The 27,284-nt window shown below is 35.0% G+C and overlaps 1 protein-coding gene across 3 annotated transcripts in view; it reads left to right on the forward strand.

The window, feature by feature from the left end:
• The window catches only part of SUCO (SUN domain containing ossification factor), a 73,062-nt gene extending 46,401 nt beyond the window's left edge, over nucleotides 1–26,661 (forward strand). For 2 of the 3 annotated variants that reach the window (XM_036849275.1, XM_036849266.1), the window contains 9 exons: nucleotides 2,385–2,453; nucleotides 3,409–3,499; nucleotides 6,556–7,713; nucleotides 10,320–10,407; nucleotides 13,149–13,253; nucleotides 14,796–14,950; nucleotides 15,547–15,638; nucleotides 23,466–23,521; nucleotides 24,629–26,661. In XM_036849275.1, coding sequence (XP_036705170.1) covers nucleotides 2,385–2,453; nucleotides 3,409–3,499; nucleotides 6,556–7,713; nucleotides 10,320–10,407; nucleotides 13,149–13,253; nucleotides 14,796–14,950; nucleotides 15,547–15,638; nucleotides 23,466–23,521; nucleotides 24,629–25,072 — 2,258 coding nt within the window. In that variant the 3' untranslated portion in view covers nucleotides 25,073–26,661. The remainder of the gene's footprint in view (nucleotides 1–2,384; nucleotides 2,454–3,408; nucleotides 3,500–6,555; nucleotides 7,714–10,319; nucleotides 10,408–13,148; nucleotides 13,254–14,795; nucleotides 14,951–15,546; nucleotides 15,639–23,465; nucleotides 23,522–24,628) is intronic. The other variant, XM_036849257.1, reaches the window with a different exon arrangement.
• Nucleotides 26,662–27,284: the final 623 nt, after the last annotated feature.

Genomic DNA, 27,284 nt, shown 5'->3' on the forward strand with positions numbered 1-27,284 from the left:
TATATATGGTCTGCATTTTATTAGAATCATCAGATTTGCTAAAGTTTCTGTTTACGTTTCTGTATATGTTTAAGACAAAGTATAGTTTTTGTTTTAAGTCAGAGTATTTTTTATCTTTTAAGGTCCTAGAAGGAAAAGAGAATGAAGGTAGGCATGCTCAGTACACATGGGAGGAAGTAGTTTTTTCATTGGTTTGTCTTGTGTTGTAGCATACGCAGTTTGTTTTCTGTCTCAGAAAGAGCCATTGGTGTGCTGGAGACTGAGTATAACATGTTGATATTTGGTCCCTAGGGAATTTCATCCCTAAAGAAATGGGATGGGATGAATAGTTGCCCAACTCAAAGAGAAAGGAGTTGGCTAATCCATAAGAAATTAAGGACGGGTATCTCGTTTGGCACTATATTCCAAATTATACTTTTACCCTTTAGCCTTTCTGAAGGCTTTTTAGTGGCCAGATTATCATCATGACAAGCAGTTGGACGCAAAGTGAGAATGGTTAAGAAAATTCACAAAGCTGCTTTCTCTCAAAAGACAAAAGAAAAACATTATATTTGTCAGTGTCCTGTGAACATAGGAAGATTCTTTCTTACAGGTTAGATGGGCTGAGAAAGAAGAAATTTGCCAGATTTTGCTTTTGTTACCAAGTGGCCCCCTGAAATGATGATAATAATATTTTTAAATGATGGGTAGTATAAATCTTCCTTACTGTAGGTACTAGTATTAAAATTTAGGTTAAAAAGTAATACTCTAAAGCTTCTTTCTCTACACAGATTAATAGATAACAGATTTTTTTTTAATTGTTAATAATAATACCAGAAAATTTAAAGGCAGAAAGTTTGAAATCTGTGGTACGATTGCCCTTTGAAGCACAAGGGTCTTAGAATATAGACTTGGTTACAAAATTTGGGTTCTGTGAAGCCGTCAGTTTTGACTGAACTTCAGTTGTCAGGCTAAGTAGAGGATCACATACTACTATTGCAGTATTGGGTGACATTGTATTTATGAGGAAATAACAGAGTTTCCTTTGCTACTTTATCTTAGTTTGTAAGAAAATAGAGTTTCCATTCCTGTTTTTATCTCATGCTGAGGCATCTCTTTAGCCTAAGATCCAAGACTGCTTCTCTGTTTAACAATTTGCCAGGTCAAAGGGCAAGGTTGACCTGTAATCCTAGATATTTAAAAAGCAAATATAAAGCTTTTGTGTGTCTAACTGATGATTGGAAACAAAGTACCACTGCTTGTTGTCTTTCAGAATATAGAATCATAGTTAATGTAAAGATTAAAATTAATAACTGTCTACCAGATATCACTTTTAAAAGTCTAAAATATACTATTTTTACCTGCCATAAAGCATATCTTTACAGTATCAGCGCCAGGTGACAGTGCTTGGCTTGTTCCCAGCCTTCCTGATGTGCTAGCTTTTCCTTCTTTAGATCCTTTCGTACTTCTCACATCTATGGTTTTCATGAAAGTGTGATGAAAACTCTATGGATCTCTTTTAGGAAAGGAAACTAAAATGGAAAAAAATGATGAGGCTTAATATGTAGCCCCTGCCAGATCTTAGTATTTTAATAGGATAAATACCTGGTGAATTAACTTCTAATAGAATTTCAGAGATTAGATTGGAGTTGGAAGTTAATTTCCCTTGAAATTACATTATATTACTAGAAGGAAGTCTTCTGTTCCCAGCCAGCTAAGTTTTATGACTTTGACTTTCAATTCATCTGCCCTTGCCCATGCTCATCCAGTTCACTAAAGAATTTATGTCATTTATTGGCCATAAAACATTGTTAAAAGTCATCAAATACATGATTCTATGCAGTGTCATTTTGGATTTAAGCATATTACCTAGGTATTTTATGTTCATAGTTGAAAATAAAGTCGTTCTGCTGCTCTTTGGATAATAATCTTCCCATTTCATTTATTTTTACCTATGATAGTCACATGTTTAGGAAAAACTTTTATTTCTTCAGGCTTTTTTGTTTTTGATTTGAACTGTAGAACCCCTTTCTAAAGAAAAAAAGACTTTTCTGTAAAATACAAATTTTAGTTATCACATTTCTTTCCTATCTCAGTACAGGCTATATGTTGAATTATACTTGAATTTTATAATATGCTGAAGGTAGTGTTTGCTAAAAGGTTTGGGGAAGTTTTACAAAAAAGTATAATTAAATTTTATGAACATAAAAATTCAGATTTATGCTTAATACTTTTTGCCTGAAATTTGTGTCCTATATTGGACTTACATAGTAAGGCGAGCAAAAAGGTAATTAGTCCAAAAAATGAAAAAAGACCATTACAAATGGTTTTTGACTATCTGATATTGAGTTATATGAAAATATTTAGGTGTATTGTTATTTTTCTCTGATTGAATTTTGTTTTAGATGCCATTCTAAATATGGTGAATATTGCCGCTAATATTCTGGGAGCAAAAACTGAAGACCTGACAGAAGGTACCTAATCATTTTATGGGTCTTTTAAATATATGATACTCCAGGGATCTTCCTAGTTAGTAAAATTAATTAATAAGCCAAGCAATTTGATTTTTCATTTAGAAATACAGAAACCATTCAAAGGAACTTACCAGTCTTCTATTATTCATTGTTTATTTGAATTTCACAAGTTCTCTTTAGTAAATAGGATCCTGTCTATATAAAATCATGAATTTGTTTTTTAATTCTTCCCTGCCGTAGAAGTAATGATTTTATCCCTTATCTCTTTCCTGAGGTTTTGGTGCTCTAGAGGTACTTAAAGTGTATGCTTTTATTTATCAAACAGCTGTTCAATTAAGAAAGCAATTATTTCCTTAAAGAATGTCAAATAAGAATATTATTAGCAAGGAGAAACAATCTTGCCTTTTTTGTTTTCAAAAATACTTCGTCCCAGTTATAAAATAAGTAAGTCATGGGGTTGTAATGTACAACATGTGGAGTACAATATGGTGACAGATGGTAACTAGACTTATTGTGGTGGTCATTTTGCAGTGTATACAAATGTCAAATCACTGTGTTGTACACATGAAATGAATATGTCAAATATACTTCAATAAAAAAAATTCAGTTCCAAGTGCAAACTTAAAATGACCCATTTATTTCTTCTCATTCTCTTTTAGTAACTCAGGTGTCTTATTAATCATGTAATATTACACAAAATTCATAGTCATCTTACTTGCTTTAATTATCTGAGAAGCTGAGAAAGAATATGCACTACTTGTAGTTGTGACTTTCTACGATTATTTCTTTGCAAAAGAACTTTGATGAAAAAAACCCACAAAGTCTGCAGTAGTAAACCTATTTGACTTTTTTCTTCTCTCTCGAGAAACTAAAGTCCTTTATTCGTTATAGTGAAATATTTTCATGGTATAGCTTTTTAAAATTAAACTCAATATGGACATCTTTCTTAAAATAGGAAATAAAAGTATATCTGAGAATGCCACTGCCTCAACTGCACCTAAAATGCCTGAATCAGCTCCTGTTTCAACTCCTGTTCCATCACATGAGTAAGTTATATTGTGATATTAGAGTTCTATTAAAATGGAAAGCTAAGTATACTTGTACATAAAAAGGTACTTGTAACTTGTGGGAAATTATTATCTATAGAAAGCTCTGGATCATGGGACAGACATTCCACAGCCACTTAAAACATCTTTGAGTTGCTTTTTGGGTACTAGGAATTCACTTCACTCCAGACCAAATGTTTGTTGTTTTGATTTTGTGTGTTACTTTTATTATTTACAATACTTAATCTTTTCTTTGTTGCACATAATTAACCTAACTCTGCAGGTATAAGTTTGAGGACAAATATTAAAGGTCTGTTTCTATTAAGTTCAAATTTAAAAGCATTGATTAAGTATCTGTGCTATGCCTAGAAAGCTATAAAGGGTACCTGAAATACTTAGAGCAGTGATTTTTAAATGATTTGTTTGCCACACAGCATACTCTTACAGTGTTCAGTTTCTGAAATCGAATGATATAGGTCTTTTCCCAGGTTGCAGTGGGTACTTTGGGCAGGGATGTATATATGTAGGTAACATATGAAATAACCTCATTTGGTCCTTTCTACCAGAGGTGATTAAGGTTTGTCGGTACCTCAACTTCTGATCTATAATAGATAGGCTCATTAATGATTTGGGTTATTGGGACAATAATTGGGATAATTTGGATATAGTTATTACAAATGTAGCTTCCGTATATTTCGTTGGATATACTCCCTGTAAACTTTGACAGCCCTTTCTCTCAGAGGAACTCTACTTAATGGGATAAGATATTTGAACAAGAAGCAGTTAGTTCAAGGTTATAACTAATGAAACCTCCAGTGGGTGTGCTTCAAGCTGTAATTCCTAAGTACAATCTTAATTAAAAAATGAGATTTTTGTGCTTTGAAGCGCACAGTGTCAAATTTGTATTTTCCTGTATTAATCCTGAAAGTGACTAAAGATATTTATTGGGTGATCAGAGTGAAATATATAACATTATGTGCTATTGATCCCTAGAAGGTCCTGAGAAATCTCTTTGGGATAGAGATTCTTGGTGTTTCTAATTATGTGGAGCTGTCCCGGTTTTGTAACTAAATTCTTTAGTTAATAACATATATCAATAGTATGTCTTATTTTTCAAAACTAAATGAAATTAATTTCATTTTGCACATATATACATATACACATTCACCCCTCATACATATGTATGAATATTTGTTGAAAGGTATCACATCAGGCTAATGTAGCAGTTTTTACTTTTCTATATTAGAGTTTGTTTTTTAGTAGATATTCTTGCATAATTGTTTGTTTCTTTACTTAATGTTTCTTCATGTATGTTTGTCTTAAATTCTTTTTGATGGTTATATGGCAGTCCTCTGAAGAAAATAAAAGAATCCATGATAGGGTATCACTCTTAAAGTTATTATGAAAAGATGACTTACTTTCTTTTCCCAGGTTTGAGTTTTTTAAAGTGTAACTCTGATTAGGGTGTATATATATATGGTATATAACTTAATTTTTACCAAATTAATTCAGTTTAGTTTTTTTCCCTCCCCTTCTTCAGACATTCCTCCTTTTTACTGTTATAATTTATTTGGTAGATAATAAACAGTATACCACCTGAGTATGTAAGAAATGTTGTATAGTGACTATATATTGATATCTGTATCTGTATCATCTATTTAGGGAAGCATAGCCTAATTATGTTTTAGTTTAGTTCATTTACTATTTTATTATCAACAAGATGAAAGTCCAGCTTTTAGATATTGTCTTTTTTATTCCTACTTTTGCTGTTGTGATATTAGGCTTTCTTTGAAGACATTTCCTGGCATTCTTAGTAGTGTTTCACAGTAGGAAAATTTGCATATGAAGGGTTTTTTTTGGTATTGAAATTACTTTGTTTTCTCAAATTATACCTTTGGTGCTGCAAGGGCTGCACCCGGAAATTCATTATCTTTATCTTGGAAGGGACCACAGATATTATAATTTATAACACTGTTCCCACCAGCTCCATTTCCCACTCTCCCTACCCTACACACATACTCCAGAGCCCAAAGATAGGACTGAGTTAGTGGCACTACTAGTTTATTATTAGTCAGGATTTTCATTAAAATGGTTAAGTATTTAGCTTTCAACAATTGAAAATTAGCCAAGGTGATACTGAGATTATTTGAGGGGAGTGGGGATATGTTTCTTCTTCCTTGGCAGATAATCGTTTGTGTGTGTGTTTGTGTAATGCCATGTTGAAATTCCTCAAATCATCCATAGATGATTTCCTCAATAATAATATATAAATTTATAAATGTATAAATGTATTATAAATATAAATTTATAAATTTATGTTTATAAATTCATAAACATAAATTCCTCAAATAATAATCCATAGAGAAATTTCAACTGAGAAATCTGCAGTTGACCCTTGAATAACATGGGTTTGAACTGCACGGATCCACTTATACATGGCATTTTTTCATTAGTAAATACTACAGTACAGATGATCTTGGTTGGTTGAATCTGTGGATGAGGAACCATGGATATAGAGGAACTGTGGATATGGAGGGCTGACTATAAGTTACACCGCATGGAGGCCGGCAATTCTAACTCCCCACGTACGGTTCAAGGGTCAAGAGTAGTTGCCTTTTGAAAGTAGGATATTCAAGCACAAAGTGCATTCATAATAAGAGTCCTGCCTTCTGGTTCTAGCTCTGGGACTAGCTCTGGGTAGCTCAATTTCTGATATAAGGGGTGATGAGGCTTGTAATATTGGTGAATATTTATGGGAGGAAAGTTACATGAAACGTTCAGTAAATGGAAATATTCACATACAAACAACTCTTAAACAGAGTTTAAAGAAAAATTTGATTTGGTAAATATGGTGATTTGAATTATCTGGCTGGTCACTTGATAAATTATCTTTCTGTTACCATTTCTGAATAATACTGTTTTTATAATGAAAGTGATTTGAAGGGAAATAATTCATCCAAAGTAAATTGAGTGTTTTCTGTATTTCCAGCCTTCCTTTTATCTTATGTATGATACATTTATTTTCCTTAAACATAATTATGGATATGTATTTCTAGGTTTGTAACTACTGAAGGACTTGTACATGACACAGAGCCATCATCACCAGATACTACAAAAGAGGGTCCCATTGTACAGCTAGTTCAAGAAGAGGAAGAGGAGGCAAGTCCTTCTACAGTGACCCTTCTGGGTAGTGGTGAACAAGAGGATGAAACGTCACCTTGGTTTGAGTCAGAGACACAAATATTTTGCAGTGAACTGACCACAATTTGTTGTATTTCTAGTTTTTCGGAATACATATATAAATGGTGTTCAGTTAGAGTTGCTCATTATCGGCAACGCAGCAGAACTGCTATGAGCAAAGAAAAGGAGTATCTTGTGTCAGCTCAATCACCATTAGTACTTCCTGAAGAATCAGTAGATGTTTCAGTATTGCAACCTCCAGGTGGAGAACCAGACAGTAAGAGTAAGGAAAAGAAAGCTGAAACTATTGTTCTAGGTGACTTAAGTAGTGTGCACCAGGGAGGTTTGATTAATCACACTTTAGGTGCAATTGAACTTGAACCAAGCCATCCTCAAACTCTTTCTCAGTCTCTTCTCTTAGATGTTACTCCAGAAATCAATTCATTATCTAAAATAGAAGTATCTGAGCCTATTAAATATGAGGCAGGGCGTACGCCATCACAAGTGATTCCCCAAGAGAGTTCTGTTGAGGTTGATAATGAAACAGAAAAAAGGTCTGAGAGTTTTAGTTCTATAGAGAAACCAACTGTGACCTATGAAACAAAAAAACTTGATGAAGTAATGGATAATATTGTAAAAGAAGACTCCATGCAAATTATCACAAAGCTATCCGAAACAATAGTGTCACCTGTAAACACAGCTACTGTGCCAGACAGTGAAGATGGGGAAGCCAAAATGAACATAGCTGACACACCAAAGCAAATTTTGACTCCTGTTGTGGATTCTTCTTCATTACCTGAAGCAAAAGAGGAAGAACAGTCTCCAGAAGATGCCCTTTTAAGAGGGTTACAGAGGACAGCTACAGATTTTTATGCTGAATTGCAAAATTCTTCAGATCTAGGATATGCTAATGGAAATCTTGTACATGGATCAAACCAAAAGGAATCAGTATTTATGAGACTTAATAACCGTATTAAAGCCTTAGAAGTTAACATGTCTCTCAGTGGTCGCTATCTGGAGGAACTTAGCCAAAGGTAAGCTTTATTATGAATTAGCACAATCCACTTTGCACAGTGAGTTAAGTAGTAAAGTATAATCTGTGGCTAGAGAAGGAGAGGATTTAATTATCTCATGGTATAATAGTAATAAGCACCATTTTAACTGGAGAGAGAAAGAAAGTCATTTGGCTGTTGATCAGTGATCTTAAGAATTGATTTCCTTTTCTAGAAGTATTACTAAGTGACTATTATTAGGCTGATAACAAGTTTGAATTATCTATAATCAGTTTCTCCTTTCTTCTGTTGCTTAACTTTAGCCACTTTTGCTGTTTGATTCCCAGAGCACTCATGGGAAAAATTAGTCTGTAGACTTTAAAGCTCTATGTGGAACTTGACCAGATATTATTTAAGAGTTTAAATAAGTGAAGATTAGAAAAATGCCAGAGGCCATGCCAGTTTGCTTATGCAGTGATGAAGGTCTCAGGCACAGTTCTCCACTTTTTAAGCCTATTTACTTTTTTTTTTTATTCCTTAAGTATCCAGCGTCCTTAGGGCTTTTCCAACATTTTGTAACCACCTAGGCACTCAATGCCCAGAATTTCTGAAACGGCTACCTTTTCATAATCTTCTTAAATTAAAATGCTGCTAATGAAATGTCACTAAGGTCGTCATTATATCCTGAAAGGGGTTTCTTCTTAATTCATACATATAATTTATTGGCAAATTTTCTGTGGGTGTGTGTGCATGCCTACATCATACCTGTTCTTGCCTCTCCCCACCCCCACCCTATTTGCCCCACTAAAGGAACCACAGAAATCACTAATGAATCTTTAATTGAGATGTAATTGACATATAACATTGTATTAGTTTCAGGCATATAACAATGATTTGATATTTGTATATATTGCTAAATGATTACCACAATAAGTCTGGTTAATATTATCACCACATACAACTTTTCTTTTTTCCTTGTGGTAAGAAATTTGAAGATCTACTCTGTTAGCAACTTTCAAATATACAATCCAATATTATCAACTATAGTCAACATGCTGTACATTATATTCCTGTTACTTATTCATTTAAAGTTTTACCTTTTGATCCGCTTCATCAGTTTTGCCCACCCCCACCCCCCGCCTTGGCAATCACCAATCTGTTCTCTGTATCTATGAGTTCAAGATTTTTTTTCCTTTTATTTAGATTGCACATGTAAGTGAGATCATATGATATTTGTCCTTCTCTGTCTAACTTATTTCAGTTAGAGTAATGCCCTCAAGGTCCATCCATGTTGTTGCGAATGGCAAGACTTCCTTCTTTTTTATGGCTGAATAATGTTCCTTGGTATACACATACCACATTTTCTTTATCTATTCTTCTATTGATGGATACCTAGTTTGCTTCCAGGTCATGACTATTGTATATAATGCTGCACTGAACATGGGGGTGCAGATATCTTTTCAAGTTAGTGGTTTTTTTCCTTCAGATAAATACTCAAAAGTGGAATTGCTAAATCATATGGCAGTTCTATTTTTAATTTTTTGAGAAACCTCCATACTGTTTTTCATAGTGGCTGCACCAATTTACATTCCCACCAACAGTGTACAAGGGTTCCCTTTTCTCTGTATCCTTGCCAACATGTTATTTTTTCTCTTTTTGATAATAGCAATTTTAACAGATGTGAGGTGATAACTCATTGTGATTTTGATTTGCATGTCCCTGATGATTAATGATGTTGAGCATCTTTTCATCTTTCACCTGTTAGCCATCTATCTGTTTTCTTTGGAAAAATATCTATTGAGATTCTCTGCCAATGTTCTTTTTTTAATGTTTTATTTATTTTTGGCTGCATTGGGTCTTTGTTGCTGCACGCGGGCTTGCTCTAGTTGTGGCAAGCGGGGCTACTCCTCGTTGCGGTGCGCGGGCTTCTCGTTGCAGTGGCTTCTCTTGTTGCGGAGCACGGGCTCTAGGTGTGCGGCCTCAGTAGTTGCAAGTGCGCGGGCTTCAGTAGTTGTGGTGCGTGGGCTCTAGAGCGCAGGCCTCTAGGTAACCTTTTCATTAAGTTGATGGTTTCTTTTGCTTTGTAAGAAGTTTTTCAGTTTGATGTAGTCCCACTTGGTTTTTTTGCATTTATTGCCTTTGCTTTTGGTGTTATATCCAAAAAACATTTCCAAGACTCATGTCAAGGAGCTTACCGCCTGTGTTTTCTTTTAGGAGTTCTGTTGTTTCAGGTTTTACGTTCAAGTCTTTAATACATTTTGAGTTAATTTTTGTGTATGGTATAAGATAGGGGTCCAGTTTCATTTTGTTGCATGTGGCTGTTCAGTTTTCCCAGCACCATTTACTGAAGTGACTGTCCTTTCCCCATTGTATATTCATGGGTCCTTTGTCATAAATTATTGACTATATGTGCGACTGGTAAAATCTTTTATAGCAGTGAGGAACATAGAATTGATTTTGAGGTAGCAAATACCTCAAGGGACCTCTTTATTTTACCGTTGTAAGTTTTCCTGTGTTGCACAGGGTTCAGTAAGAGTCATTTTCAGAAATATGGATTTATCTTACATATTGAAATCAGAAGTGTGTTTCCAGTAATAAGTTAATAAATAAGAAATTAAAACCAATTTAAATCAATTCTTACTCCATAGGTACCGAAAACAAATGGAAGAAATGCAAAAGGCTTTCAATAAGACAATAGTAAAACTTCAGAATACTTCAAGAATAGCAGAGGAGCAGGTTGGTCATCTTCATATCTTATTTACTTTTTATATAAATTTCCATTGAATTTTGTAAGATCTCTCTGGTAAGAAGGATAAGTAGTGTTGGTTCACTTTTTCCCTGATGGCTGATGATTAAGCTGTAATATGATGTTTTCTAGCTGTTAGCATCCGTATCTCCTCAAGAGAAAATTTTCTTGAGCATTATTTGTATTACATTTCAAGATCTGTATGTATCTGTATGTGTGTAGAAGTGCAGTGGACTTTTTGGCAACTTTGTTAAACTCTAAAATCATTTGTGGTTTTCTGTGTAGACAGTTTTATTGGTTGCAAATAAACAGCTCTATTTCTTTTTAATCCTTATACCTTTTTATTTCTTCTTTTTTCCTCTTATCTCTTGCCTAGAGCTGTACAGTGATGCAATAGGACTGATAGTGGCCATTCCCCTGTCTTGTTGATTTTAAGGGATTGATTTCAGTATTGCAGCATTAAATGTGATGTTCATTAATAAGTTTTTATAGTGTGTTACCATCATGAAGAAATTTTATATTTAACTTTTTTAAAAGGTTATTTGGGACTAAGGGAAGGTAAGGTGAGGTGAGGTGAGGTGAGGAGGCCTCAGGTTGCAGAGTTTAGTTGCATCTTACTCCCAGTTTGTGACACGTTATAATTGTGGTTCCACACAAAGTTTTTCCCCACCCCTCTTTTTTTTTTTTTTTTTTCTAAAATTGAGGTTTGAAAGTTGTTTACATATTCTTAGTATGAGTCCTTTATCAGAGACAGGCTTTGCAAATATTTTCTCCCAATCCATTACTTGTTTTGTCATTCTCTTAAACATATCTTTTGAAGAGCCGAATTTAATTCATTGAAGCCCAATTTACTTGTTTTCTCTTTGCCTAACCCAAAGTCACAAAGATTGTTTTCCCGTTTTCTTTTAGAATTTGCATAGTTTTAGTTTTACATTTGGTTTATGATCCATTTTAATTTTTACATGTTACAGACTATGGATCAAAGTTCTTTTTTTGTGAGGGAGGGGATTGAGAAACATGAATATTCCTTTCTTCCAGCATCATTTGTGGAAAGGACTATCTTTTCTCCACTGGATTTCCTTTGCACTTTTGATGAAAATCAATTCACCATATACATGTGGATTTGTTTCTGGAATTCTCTTCTGCTTTGTTCATCTGTGTCTGTCTTTTTGCTTATACTGCACTGTTGTGATTACTGTAGCTTTATAGGAACTCTTGAAATCAGGTAGAGTGAATCCTCCAACTTTGCACTTGTCCAAAATTGTTTTGGCTAATCTGGATTTGACTAATACAGATTTTAGAATCAGCTTGTCAGTTGCTACCAAAAACAAACAAACAAACAAAAACCTGTTTGGATCTTGATTGGGTTTGTGTTGAACTTATAGATCAGTTTGGAGAATTGACATGTTAATAGTATTAAGTCCTCTGACCCATGAACACAGTATTTATTTAGTTCTTCATTAACATTTTCCCTCTATATTTTCCCTTTATATTTAACATCTATGCTTTATGAAAGACTTGTTTAAGTACTTTTAAATAATCTTGTGTATCATTAACACTATTGGAAGTAAATCTTGATTAGAAGTGTTAACCAATTTAATAACTATAATAACTTGTCCTTTAAAACTGTCTAGAATTTCTCAGTGTTTGTCAAAAGTGAGTCAAAAGAAACAGTTTAATGAATCACATTCAGCATTTTAAAAAGATGAGTAGGATAGAAAGTACCACAGTGGATCACAGTGAGGGAAGTAAGTGAAACTTCTTGTTACAGTTTTATACATCCGCCTACTCACCCCCACACACACAGTGGAGACTTAAAGATTATTTAAATCTAAATTTCAAAAACTTAGGTTTAGAATAATAAATGGTTATGTAGCTATTTCATAGAGGGTCCTAAATTAGAGTGTTAGATTTCCTTGACTTCTTTCTGCCCTCTTTTCCTTCTTCCTAAATTCACTAGTTAGTTGAAATTTTCAGTATAGTCTACCTAACGTAGGTTCCTGACCATGAGTATATTGCATAAGTCTCTAAAATATGCATGCAAGTGATATTTTAAATAAAGACATGTCTGTTGATTATAAAAGAAGTTTCTGAAATTCAGAGCTGGAAAGATGGGTGTTTTTGATGAATTTCTTTTCACTGGTTGACTAGAGGATCTGTTGTAGTTTTTTGACTGTGACATCCTAAGTTCCATCCTAATATGCTGTGAAATAGAACTTTTAAAACCTTCTTGGTATGAGCCTGCTTGATATCCAGAAACATTCTTCAAAAATTTTTCAACATGTCTTTGTATTGACTGCTTTGGTTTAAAAAAAAAAAAAGCATGCTTGACAAAGTGACTATTTTGCGTATAGCTGGTTATATACTGGTTTATACATATGGAGCCCATATTAACTTGAAAAGCAGTTTATTAGCGTCTGTTAGACAATATTCTACATGGTAGCAGTGAATGGCAAAAGGTTTTTTGGTTTTTGGGTTTTGGGTTTTTTTGGCTTGGGGCAGGGGAGGAAGGTTGAATAGTCTTAGATTCTTGAAGTGTTTTATGTCTTTTTTAAAAATTTCTGGTCCAAGTTTACAGTATTCATTCATTAAGAGCTTCCTATTAATATGTCCCCCCCCCCGCCCTGAGGAATTTAACAGTTTTTCCAGATTTTTTATTTGAATTTATAATGTAGTTAAAGTACACATGAAACACAAAGGAAAATAATATTTATTTCCTCCTTTATTATAGGATCAGCGGCAAACTGAAGCCATCCAGTTGCTACAAGCACAACTGACCAACATGACACAGCTTGTTTCAAATTTATCAACAACAGTAGCAGAATTAAAACATGAGGTAATTGTTATTGATGGTATTGTAGGAAACGGTGTCATAAAGGCAGGCTTCATATCTAAGAACTTTAATCGAAGAAGATTGTCATTTATAAAGAACTTTTTCAGAACACCAGAATGTGGCATTTTAAAGTTTTGGAAATACATTAATTATCATAATCTTTTGGAAAACACAGCTTTCATAGCTTAGGTCTTAACCTAAATTACAGTTATAAAGCAATTCTGTTAGGCCTTTTGTAAACCATTGGTAGTTGCAATATATACTTCATTTTCAGTTCAAATAGGCTTATTAATTGCTTAATGAAACAATTTTTTCATTGATTTAAGCAGTATTTATTGAGCTACCAGTGTGTGTGAAGCATGAGCTGTCCAGTTCTAGGTTGAGGCATACAGCAGTGAAGAGTCCCTAGCCTCACAGGGCCCTCTCACCTGGGGGAGAGAGGGAATACATACAGTAAATATATATGAAGGACAGTGGGGTAGAGAGTGAAACTTGTGTGTGTGGACTGGTGGTGCTTTAAGTGTTGCTGCTTTAGCTACGGTGATGTTGGAAGGCTTGCCTGAGGAGGTGGCATTAGAACTGAGTGCTCAAGAGGAGTTAGCGTCCACACAGAGCCTGGGGTCAGAACAAATCTGTTAGTAGCAGAAGTAGGGCAAAGGGCCTGTGACTAGGAACAGTGTGGTGTGGCTGGAGCAGAGTGAATGAGAGAAGTAAGGGTAAGAAATGAGTTTAGGAAATTGGCAGAGACCTGGTCATGTAGGCCTTTGTAGGCAATATAGAGTTTGAATTTTATTCTAATCACTGCAAGTCATTGGAAAGTATTCAGTAAAGAAGTAACATGGATCATCTCATTGAAAACACTTTGAGAAACTCCCTGTTTGTTGCTCTATAGAGAATTGCCTCTTAGAGACCAGCAAGAGTGGAAGTGGGGAGGAAACCAATTAAGGAGGCAATTGCAGTAGCCTGGGTGAGGTGATGTTGGCTTGGACTAGCATTTTAGAAGTGGAGAACATTGTGAAGTTGCTGAATTCAGGATATATTTTAGAGGTAGAAAGACAAGCCTTGCTGAAAGATTGGATGTGGGACGTGAGGAATTAAGGGTGATCCCCAGGCTTAAATCACTGGGCCATTGGTGGTTTAGTTTTATAAGGTGGGAAAGATAGGTAAGCATGGTTTTTTTTTTTCCTCACCAAGGAGAAGATAGTACAAATGAAAAAATGGAACATATGTGGCAAAATGTTAATGATTGGAGAACATGTTAATGATTGGTGAAAGGCATATTATGTTATATTCATTGTATTATACTATTTTTAAAACTTTTCCATAGGTTTGAAAATTTTTAAAGAATGGAGCGGGGGAGAAGAAAAAGTAAAACATCGCCTTCGTAGTACATTTTCAAAGAGCATGCCCTGCATTTACAGTTTTGAAGCACTCTGAAAAAAAGATGTTTAAAATGATTTGTCCTTTGAACTTTAGATCCCATTGTATTTTTTTCTAATATAGTTTTCAAATTATTATTATTATTAAGCCCTCTTCTCATCTCAGGTTTCAGATCGACAAAGCTATCTTGTCATATCTTTGGTTCTCTGTGTTGTCTTGGGACTGATGCTTTGTATGCAGCGTTGTCGAAACACTTCTCAATTTGATGGAGATTATATTTCAAAACTTCCTAAAAGTAATCAGTATCCAAGCCCTAAAAGGTAAGGCAGCATTATATTTCAGTTTTCCTCTTATTTTTATTTTTTATTTTTTGGCCACACTGCGCAGCATGTGGGATCTTACTTCCCCGACCAGGGATTGAACCCATGCCCCTTGCATTGGAAGCACGCTGTCTTAACCACTGGACTGCCAGGGAAGTCCAGTTCCTCTTATACCTTTGAGAAATTTGAGCAAATAAAGGATACTGAGATAATTTCTTTCCCCGTATGATTATCTTGAAACCAAAATGTTAAAAACATCATTGGAACTAGTGAGATGGTCCTATGCCTGGAAGGTTCTATAGACTCTAATAGAGAAAACACTGATAGTAAGTGCATAAAAACCCTTGAAATGGTTGTGAAAGATGCTTCAATGTGGAATTTAAAGGGGGAGAAGGAGAATAGGTATTCTAATACAACACCTTTTAGAGAATGATCCTTAAATTTTTTTTACATGTGTTATCAATAACTGGAGTGTTACTTTAGAGATTAGTCCTATGTGGCATGAACAGTTCTCTAACGTCTGTCTAGCCCCAACTACAGAGTAAATTACATGTATTTTACTCATTGTGCCCAATGTTGTTTTTTCTTAATGTTAGGTGTTTCTCTTCCTATGATGATATGAGTTTGAAAAGGAGAACGTCATTCCCACTCATCAGATCCAAGTCTCTACAATTAACTGGGAAAGAAGGTAGATTTTTGTGGATATGTAATACATGTATAGAAACATGAATCTAGCTTCCTTCTAGCAGAAGCATAATGTCAATGTTGTGTTCGAGACCATCTGCAACAGAACAGTGGGTATAAGTAGGCTTTGTTTGTGCAGTGTCAAAGCCACTTTACCATTTCCACACTTTAAATCTATCTTTGTTCCTAAAAGCCCAGAGGGTGGGGTGGGGGGCTTAGTGAAATTAGCCATTGGTAGCCTTATTTGCACATGCTCCTGTTTAGAAGTATTTCTTTTTAGAAAGGGGTGTTTGAGAAAGTTCAGCAGATATGGAAAACCTGAATGTGCTCCCATAGTATCCTGTGCTTATCTGCCTTCTCTTCCTGTACAGGTAGGACCCCTTTTGTCTCTAGTTTAGGTCTGTGAGGCACTTTCTGAAAAATAAATCAGGTCTTTCTCCTTTTCATAGCCCAGGGTCTATAATAGTATTCCATTGTCTAACACTTAATGAATACTTAAATTTAAATGAATGGGTGTGTGCTGAGTGGTTGTTTTCCTGTATCAGTACTTTTTATAATTAGTACTGTAATTAGTGCTTATCTTCATAGCAATATTAAAGTAGCCAAATTAATGATATATTTCAACTAGTGCTTTCTTAATAATCATTGGATTCTCTTTCTTTAGGATTTAGTAACTGAGCAGCATGTTTCAATTGATTCAATCATTTAAGCAGTCATTCCTGAGATTCTCTGGTTTACTGTTATCACAAAACTTTACAGACTTAATCCATTACATGTGTGTTTACTTACGACTAGTAAATTTCATCCGAGTTCCTGCCTTTTTCTTTCTCTTTCTTTCTTCTTTTGGCTGATGTATCTTTTTATAACTGAGTTTTTTAAATGAAGTATAACTTGTACAGGAAAGTGTACTTATCGTATGTGAAGCTTGGTGGATTTTCACAAACTGAACATACCTGTGTGACCAACACCCAGATTAAGAAGCAGACCATTATCCAGCACCCCAGAAACTTCCTTGTGCTCTACACTGCCCATCCCCTCTCAGTACAGCCACTACATATTTTGATATTGTGAGATTCACCATGTCATTGAGTATAGTTGTAGTTTGTTTACTCTTATTCCTGTATAGTATTCCATTATACAAACATACTATACATTATTCATTTACGTTGGATTATTTCAGTTTGAGGCTATTACATATCTTTTGGCGAACACATGAACACACATCTGTTGGGTATATACCTAGAAATGGGATTGCTCTATCATAAGATTGTGTATATTCCACTTTAGTAAATACTGCCACACAGTTTTGCAGAGTGTTGTATGAATTTGCCCTCCCGTCAGCTCTTTTTGAGAGTTCCATTTGTTCCATATCCCTATTAACATTTAGTATTGTTGGTCTTTTAGCCGTTGTGGTGGGTGTATGTACATTACTTATTTGAGCTGCGTTCGTGTGATTAGGAAATATGTTGAGATGTTTTTCCTTCTCAGCATTTCTAGTCTCGTTTTAAGTTAGTTGAAATCCTATTTTACTATTTCTTTTCTCTATGTAACTCTTCAAAGCCAGATAGAATAGCCTTTTGTACCTGATAATAGAATTACTTCTGTTTTAAACAACTGTGTCATCTTGGTTCATCTTTACAGTTAAAACAGTTGAGTACAGTAGGCAGGAAGCTGGCTTTAATTCTTTTTTTTTTTTTTTTTTTTTTTTTTTTTTTATATTTTATTTTTGGCTGTGTTGGGTCTTCGTTTCTGTGCAAGGGCTTTCTCCCGTTGCGGTGAGCGGGGTCCACTCTTCATCGCGGTGCGCAGGCCTCTCACTATCGTGGCCTCTCTTGTTGCGGAGCACAGGCTCCAGACGCGCAGGCTCAGTAGTTGTGGCTCACGGGCCCAGTTGCTCCGCGGCATGTGGGATCTTCCCAGACCAGGGCTCGAACCCGTGTCCCCTGCATTGGCAGGCAGATTCTCAACCACTGCACCACCAGGGAAGCCCTGGCTTTAATTCTGATTCCGCTGTTTGTTAATTCATTTATTTATTCTCCTGTTTGAATTAAATCTCTTCTTAAGGCATTTATTATAGCCTACTTTGATTTTAGCCATCCTGTACTTGCCTTATTTTTAATTCTAAGCTCAGTGAGAAGGGTCCATGTCTTATTTTGTTTTCTTACTGTAGTAAAAGACATGTAAAATTTACCATCTTGAAATTTAATTTGCTCTTAAAAATTTACTTTTTAAGTGTATAGTTCAGTAATGTTAAGTATATTCACAGTCATGTGAAACAGATCTCCAGAACTTTTCCATTTTGTAAATCTGAAACTCTATATCCATTAAACCAATCCCTTTTTTCCTCTCCTCCCAGCCCCTGATAACCTTCGTTGTGTTTTCTGTTTCTGTGAATTTGAATATTTTAGATAAATAATATAAGATTCCTCTTACATGAGTTGTCTTTCTCTGACTGGCTTATTTCACTTAGCTTAGTGTCCTCAAGTTTCATCCATGTTGTAGCATGTGACAGGATTTTCTTCTTTTTTAAGACTGAATATTCTGTTGTACAGATATAATCATGTTTTGTTTATTCATCTATTGATGGGCATTTGGGTTGCTTCTACCTCTTGGCTATTGTGAAATAATGCTGCTGTGAACATGAGTGTGCAAATATATCTTTAAGACCTTGCTTTCAGTTCTTCTGGATATATAGTTGACCCTTGAACAGTGCTGGAGTTAGGGGCACTGAGTCTCTGTGCAGTTGAAAATCCATGTATAATTTATAGTTGGCCCTCCATATCTGGTTCCTCCGTATCTGAGGTTCTGGATCCGCAGATTCAGCCAACCACATATTGTGTAGTACTGTAGTATTTACTGTTGAAAAAAATCCATGTTTAAGTTAAGTTGACTCATGCAGTTCAAATCTATGTTTTTCAAGGGTCAACTATGTGCTCAAATGGGATTGCTGGATCATATGGTAGTTCTTTTTTTGAAGAAACTTTACAGTGTCATAGTGGTTGCACCATTTTACAGTTCCACCAACAGTGCACAGTGGTTCCAGATTTCTCCACATCCTCACCAGTCCTTGTTTTCTATTTTGATAGTAGCCATCCTAATGGATGTGAGGTGATATCTCATTTTGCTTTTGATTTGTGTTTCTCTGATGATTAGTGATGTTGAGCATCTTTTCATGTGCTTGTTGGCCATTTGTAAATCATCTTTGAAGAAATGTCTATTCAAGTCCTTTGCTCATTTTTAAATCAGGTTATTTTTTATTGTTTAATTGTAAGAGTTCTATATATTCTGGATATCAATCCCTTATCAGATATATGATTTGCAGCTATATTCTCCCATTTTGTAGGTTGAGTTTTCACTCTGTTGATTGTGTCCTTTGATGGACAAAAATTTTTTAAGTTTGATGTAGTCCCATTTGTCTATTTTTGCTTTTGTTGCTTGTACTTTAAATGTCACATCCAAGAAATCACTGCCAAGGCCAATGTCATGAAGTTTTCCTTCTGTGTTTTCTTCTAGGAATTTTATAGTTTAAGGTTTTATGTTTAGGTTCTTAATCCATTTTCAGTTAATTTTTGTATATGATGTAAGATAAGGGTTCAACTTCATTCTTTTGCATGTGGATATCCAGTTTTCCCAGCACTATTTGTTGAAGAGACTGTTCATTCCCCATTGAGTGGTCTTGCCACCCTTGTTGAAGATTATTTGACCATTTGTGAGAGGATTTATTTCTGGGCTTTTTTTTTATTCCATTGGTCTGTATGCCTCTTTATACCAGTACCACACTGTTTTGATTACTGTAGCTTTGTGATGTGTTTTGAAATCAGGCAGTGTGAGTCCTCTATTTTTATTTTTTAAAAATTGTTTTGCATATTTAAGATCACTTGGAATTTGATATGAATTTTAGGATGCATTTCAGCAAAAGAATGCTATTAGGATTTTGATAGGGATTATGCTTAATCTATAGATCGTTTTGGTAGTATGGACATCTTGACAATATGAAGTCTTCCAGTCATGAACGTGAGATGTCTTTACATTTTTTTGTACCTTCTTTAATTTCTTTCATCAGTGTTTTGTAGTTTATACTTTGATTTGCGTCTCTCACTTTTGTTGACCAGCCAGGTGGACCAAAATTGTTTTGATTTTTGTAAGACATTTTTATTATAAAATAAGTGAAATACAAAAAAGTGCACAAAACTGAAATGCACAACATGCAAAGTAATTATAAAGTGAACACCTGTGTAACTAACACCCAGATCAAGAAATAGAACAAGGCCAGCACTTTTGGTATTGCTCCTGTAGAGGTAGCTGTCTTGACTTTTGAAATAGTCATATTCTTCATTTTCTTAATAGTTTTACCATTAGTGTTTGGATTCCTCAACAATATAATTTGATTTTTGCCTGGTTTTGAGCTTTTGATAAATGGAATCATACCATATATATTCTTTTTTGTCTTCTTTCTTTCAGCTTTCTATATGTAAGGTTCATATACATGATTATACTTCATTTTCAATATTGTATAGTATTTCAGTAACTGACTAAATCACAATGTAGTTATCCATTCTACTGTGTTGTTTACAGTTTGGGGCTATTACAGATAATGCTGCTGTAAACATTCCCTTTGTTTGTATACCGGCACATAGTTGCATGAGTTTCTCTAGGAATATTACCTAGATGTAAAATTGCTGGGTTGTAGGGTATGCTTATCTACAAGTTATAAGATAATGGCAAACTTTTCCAAAGCAGTCATATCAGTTTATCCTTCCACCAGTACCATGAGAATTCCCATTATTCTATGTTTTTACCAGCACACACTTAGAATTGTCAAATTTTAAAGTGTTTAACCTCATTGCAATTGTAATTTGCATTACCTGATTACTAGTGGGGTTGAGCATGTTTACTTATGCCTTTTATTCATTTGACGTTCCTGGGCATTAAAGGTTTTTGCCTGTTCTTTTACTGAGTTGTTTCTCTCTTTCGTACTGGTTTATAGTTATTTTTAAGATTTGGATTCTAATTATTGGTTGGTTAAATGTTGCAGATATCTTATTTCATGCAGGTATCTATTTCACTCTTGAGACAACCTATTTTACATGGAGTCTTTTTTTAAAAATATTTATTTACTTCTGGCTGCATTGGGTCTTATTTGTGGCATGTGGGATCTTTTGTGGCTCCGCATAGGCTTTGTCTAGTTGCAGCAAGCGGGGGCTGCTCTTCGTTGTGGCGTGCGGGCTTCTCATTGCGGTGGCTTCTCTTGTTGCAGAGCACGGGCTCTAGGCACGCGGGCTTCAGTAGTTGCAGCATGCGGGCTCAGTAGTTGTGGCTCACGGGGTTAGTTGCTCCGCGGCATGTGGGATCTTCCCGGACCAGGGATCAAACCCGTGTCCCCTGCATTGGCAGGAGGATTCTTAACCACTGCGCCACCAGGGAAGTCCCACAAGTCCCCTTTCAAATCACACTATACTACTTTACAGGTAATATGAATATTTTATAATAACAAAATATTCCTAATTCCTCCCTTCAATCCCTTATATCATTTCTGTCATTCTTTTTACTTCTATATAAGCATGTATAGTTACATAAGCATACTCAAATACGTTGTTGCTATTATTGTTTTGAACAAGTTGTTACGTTATGGATTAAGAATAAGAAAAGTTTTTATCTTACCTTCACTTACTCGTTCTCTGATACTCTTCCTTTTTTTATGCAGATAGGAGTTTCTGACCTGTATTATTTTCCTTTCTGAAGAACTACTTTTAACATTTCTTGCAAAAGCAGGTCTATTGGCAACAATTCCTCAATTTTAGCTTGTATCTTTGATTTTTTGAAGTTTGTATACGAAATGCCTGGGTGTAGTAATTTTGGCACTTGTCCTTCTTGGTATTCTGAGTTTCCTGGATCTGTGGTTGCTGTCAGACATTAATTTGAGGAAATTCTGTCATTATTACTTACAATATTGCTTCTGTTCCATTCTCCCACTCTTGTCTTTCTGTATTCTCATTACTCGTATGTTACACCTTTTGTAGTTGTCCCTCAGTTTTTCGGTATTCTGTTCATTTTTTTAAAATTCGTTTTTCTCTTTACTTTTTAGTTTTGGAAATTTCTATTGTCATATCCTCAGCCTCAGTTATTCTTTGCTCAGCTGTGTTCAGTCTACTAATGAACCCATCAGAGGCATTCTTCATTTCTGTTACTGTGTTTGATCTCTAGCATTTCTTTTTAATTCCTTTTTAGAATTTTTCTGCTTACATTATCCACCTGTTCTTGCATGTTGTCTACTTTTTTCCACTTAAGTCCTTAGTATATTAATCATGGTTTTTAAAAATTCCTGGTCTAATAATTTCAGCATTCCTTCCATATCTAACTCTGGTTCTAATGCACGTTTAGTCTTTTCAAACTGTGTTTGCCCCGTTTTAAATGCCTTGTAATTTTTTGTTGAAAGGGGACTATAATGTACAGGTGGTCCCCAACTTATGATGGTTTGACTTAATTTTTCAACTTCACGACAGACTTGATTTTTCAACTTCATGACGTGTGAAAGCAATATGCATTCAGTTAAAATTGTACTTTGAATTTTGACCTTTCCCAGGCTAGTAATATGTAGTATGATTCTCTCTCATGATGCTGGGCAGTGGCAGCAAGCTCTCAGGACAAAAATGACTTTTGTGTTCCACTTGACTGTCTGGGTTCCTACTTTTCCTTCAATTGTGGCCTGGGATTACTTACTTAGTCTTGACAGCCCTTCAGTGCTGTTAGTGATTTTTTTTTTTAAATTCATACTTAATTGCTTGAGGTTGATCTGAAAACCATTAACAACCATTCCTAGAAGTAGACATCATGTTTTTTAAAAAAGCAATTTGAATGAGATTAGTAATCTGATAGAAATGACTATTTAAAGGAATCTTGGATACTTTTATATATTTGGTGACTTTCTCAACAAATTTCTAAGACAATGAAAAAATTATAATTCGTTGAATCATGTTGTTAGTAAATTTCCGGTACATGAACTTTTATAGTGAGTTTGCTACTTATAAACTTCTGCCTGCATCAGACTATAAATCATTTACTTTTAGTGGATTGAATAGGACTGAAGTCTCAGAGCGCCTCTTTTATATACGTGTTTATCTTGTCAGGGTGGGGGTGGCATAGAGCTGTCATGAATGTGCTAAAGTAATGAAATCTCAGCAACCTAAGACTAGTATTTCTAATTTACTCACCATGCCAGAGTGCTTATTCATTATTGCTTGATCGCTGATATTGCATATTCAAGCTATTTTAAGATTTTGGAGTTCATAGTTTTGATCACAATAAATCATAGTTTTGATCACAGTAAATCATAGTAATAAACAATTAGAAAAAACTTCTTAGACCTCTTTTTGTATGTTCCTTTAACTGGCTTTCATACACAGTCACAACTGCTTGTTGCACATAGTTAACCCATATTTGCAACACAGTATAGAGTTTAGTCTTCTGGAAAAATATTCAGATGATCTGTAGGTTTGGTATTAGCTTACCTGGAATGTGATTTTTCTCACCACGTAAGAGGGTAGAGCTGGCCCAAACAAGGATCCTTACTGTGTTGGCTGATAGCTGATAGCCAACACACAGTAAGTTAAAAACTTAAGTTATTTGATGATGATCAATCAAGCCCAAAATAAGAATGGTGCCCTCTCCTAACTTATTGCTTTTGGCTTACTAATTTCAAGTGCATAAATATATGATATAAATATAAATTCACTGGTTCTGTTAAGAAAATAATCATAAAGGGATAATATATTTATAGTATTTAATCATAGTATAATCTACATTTTACGTCTGCTTTTTTTCTTACTTACAGTAGACCCAAATGATCTGTACATTGTAGAACCCCTCAAGTTCTCTCCAGAAAAAAAGGTAATGTTTTGTTTCCTTTTAAGTATATTGGTGTGTTATGTGGGTGTAGATGAAAAAATAGGTTGAAAGTTTTAATATAACCTTTAAGTGGTCCTTAAACTTACTGTTTATTTTCAATCATGATGATAATGATGTAAATGTTTACAGGGGTCAGCAAACTATGACCCATAGGCTATATATGGCCTGTGGCCTGTTTTATACGGGCCTGAAGCCATTTTTAAAGGGTTGTAAAATAAAAAAGAATATGCAAGAGAGAATGTGACCTGAAAAGCCTAAAATATTTACTACCTGGCTTTTACAGAAAAAACTTGCTGACCCCTGGCTGCTTGCCTGACATGCAGTGATAATAAAGAATGACTCAGTGTGTGCGCTATTCCTGTAATCCTCACATCAACCTGAAGACGATACTCTCCCCAGTTTTTAAGTGAGAAAACTGAAACTCAGAGTTTGTATCTTCTTTAAATGACTCATTAAATAGGTGCCAAAAATCAGACTGTACTTAGGCTTTTTTGGTTACAAAGTGTGTGCTTTTTCCATTTTGCCTCTTAAAGTAAGTTGTACTCATTTTGATTAGAGGTAATTGTCTCTAGGTGAAAGAACTTGGCCATTAGAACTTACTACCTTGTAACTTGGCCCAAAAGGTAGTATGTGGCGAAGTTAGGATTGAAATAGCCTAGGATTCAATCCTAACTTCACCACATACTACCTTGTAACTTGGGCAGGGAATCAAACCTGTGAACCTTGGTTTTCTCATTTGGTAACCAGGGACAGAATATTGATACTCACCTTTCAGGGTTAGCAAGTAAGATACACATGAAAGCAACTAGAATGATGTCTGGCACATAATAGGCATTCAGATTTTAGTTATCGCCCCCTAATCTATATTCAGAGGTGGCAGATAAGTAAAGAGTTTGATTGAGTAGTATTTACAAAATGAAAAGGTAATTATGGTATCTGTACAGAACATAACAGTATGTTTTGCTATTTATAATACTCTTTTACTTTCTGCCAGGAGATGGCACTTTACTCCAGTAGCTCAGCTCTCTGAATTTGGTTAGGTAACTATTGGAGGTCTAATTCCTACCCTTTCTTTTCCTTGTGTTATAGAAGAAACGCTGCAAGTACAAAACTGAAAAAATTGAGACCATAAAGCCAGCACATCCATTGCACCCTATAGCCAATGGCGACATAAAAGGAAGAAAGCCTTTTACGAACCAGAGAGATTTTTCTAATATGGGAGAAGTTTATCACTCTTCTTATAAGGGTCCTCCGTCTGAAGGAAGCTCAGAAACTTCATCACAGTCAGAAGAGTCTTATTTTTGTGGCATTTCAGCTTGCACAAGTCTGTGCAATGGACAGTCCCAAAAGACAAAAACTGAGAAGAGGGCTTTGAAACGAAGGCGGTCTAAAGTCCAAGACCAAGGAAAATTGATAAAAACTCTCATACAGACTAAGTCAGGGTCATTGCCAAGCCTGCATGACATAATCAAAGGAAACAAAGAGATCACCGTGGGAACACTTGGTGTTACAGCAGTCTCGGGACATATTTAAAATTAATCAACTTTTCATACTGGAGACTTTTGTTGTTCTTTGAAGAACGGTCTGTGGTATTTGAAGGGTTTGGGGAAGGGAGAAAATATTAATGGGAAAAGTATTCAGAAATTATGATTTCTGCCTTTTTAAAAAGTAGGTGGGATTGTGTCAATCTTGGTTAATGAGCTGCAGTTTTACAAGGCTGATCACTTCCTACAAGGACAATGTAGACATTTTATAAAGATTTTTTTCACAGATTAATTACTGGGACAAAAGTAATTCGGAAGCCCAGTTCCTTGGGTGGGATAGGAATGAAAGCCTAAACCTCTTCCTTTAGCTTTGTTCCTATTTCTTGCACCTTCCCATATTTATGTGCCTTTTGTCTATTTATAATGCCACTGGAAGAGGAGGGAGAACTTTTCCTGTCATTTGATTTCTTGTATAAAACTTTGTTAGTTTTTTGAAGCTGCAAACACTACAAGGCTTTAATGTGATCTGCGCCTGGAGTTCAGTAAAGATCAGTAAAGACAGTGTAAAGATCCTAAAGACTTGGCCAACTAGACCTCTGTTTAGCAAACTCACTTGAAACAGACACTTGATGGAATTTTTACGTCTATTCTTTTAGGTAAGTGGTGATGCTTTTGATGATGTTATTTTCATTTAACTTATTCACACTAGTTTTCTTTGGTTACCAATTCAATGAGAAGGGGAAGAAAAAAAAAAACCGACAGGATCTTTTCTTGCAAATGATTAGTATTTGCAAATAATTGTTTTATAAACTCACCCTTTAAACTCATTTAGCCACTTTTAAGGGTTTTCCTTAGCTACATTACATTTTAAACATTCACAATAAGCACTAGTCCTTCCAACTTTCAGATCACTGTTTTCTCTTACAAATGGAAAATTCAAAGGTTTGTCAAATGAGTCCAGGTCTCATAATCACTGCCTATGTATGTATGCACAGAACCAGCTCGTGAGTTTGTCAAGCCTTATCTAATTGGTCAAGTCTAAAGGGATTATTATTCCTTGATGTTTGCTTTGTATTGGCTACAAATGTGCAGAGATATACATGTGTGACGTCAATGTGTTTGTCTTTGTCTTTTTTCTTTAAAAATAATTGGCAGTGACTGTATTTGAATCAAATGATTTCTAAGTATGTGTTTGTACAGTAATGAGTGAAAAAGTGGAAAGTTTCTTTTTGAAAGGGAGAGAATTGACCGTTTTGTGTTGTAAGATTTAAGTTATTGAGCACTTTTAGTAGTAACTGTTTTTAAACTTGTCTAATACCTTTCTGGGGGTATTGGTTGTAATGTGACTTATTTAAAGCCTCTTTTGTTTAAGTTGCTGCTTTAGGTTAACAGTATGTTTTAGATGATTTAAAATTTTTTCCAGTCTGTACAATTAGCCATTCAGAGCAAGAGGGCCTGATTGTATAGAAACCCATTGAAAAGAGGTCCAGATGAGAGCAGAGGCAGAGCAGGAAGTTACCCCGTCTGTGTGCAGCATCCACGGCTGTGGAAAGAAGACTTTCAATATGTAACTACGGAGCTCTAGTGCCATTAGAAACTGTGAATTTCCAAATAAATCTGAACACGTGTCTTTATTAATTACTGGCTCTTCTGTTCTTTGAAGGAGAACTTTTACAAACTTGTTACTCTGGGCACAGATTTGTTTTTGCCACTTTTAACATTAAGTACAGCAGCATCCTGTGAAATAACTGATCACATTTCAGCCAACTACAAACTGATTGAACTTTGACAGAAACATTTTGTTCCCTATACAGTCAGAATTTCACCATTTCAAACACTGAAATGAGAATTTTGAATATTTAATAGACTATGTTTATGTGCTTTTCTCTTATTAGGTGCCATCTTTAAGACTACTAATTGTTAATTTTTTCCATATATAAACATAGCATAACATTTTACAATTTGGGGTTTATTTTTCCTCTCTGAGATTATACTTACATGAGGGAAAAAAAAATGAAAATTCTTGCCAATAATAGATTTGTGCCTGGTGAGAGAAGCAAAGCTATACGTGTGTGTGTGTGTGTGTGTGTGTGTGTGTGTGTGTGTGTGTGTGTGTGTGTGTATATATATATATGTATATATATATATTTGTAATAGGCTTTCAATGTTCCTTGGTAGTCAACTTTATTTCTTCTAATATTAAGTAAAGCATTAAAACAGTAAGAAATAAGAAGAAACGAAGGGATCCGTAAGAGCAAGAA

The sequence above is a fragment of the Balaenoptera musculus genome, chromosome 1 (genome assembly GCF_009873245.2).
Source record: "Balaenoptera musculus isolate JJ_BM4_2016_0621 chromosome 1, mBalMus1.pri.v3, whole genome shotgun sequence".
NCBI lineage: Eukaryota > Metazoa > Chordata > Mammalia > Artiodactyla > Balaenopteridae > Balaenoptera > Balaenoptera musculus.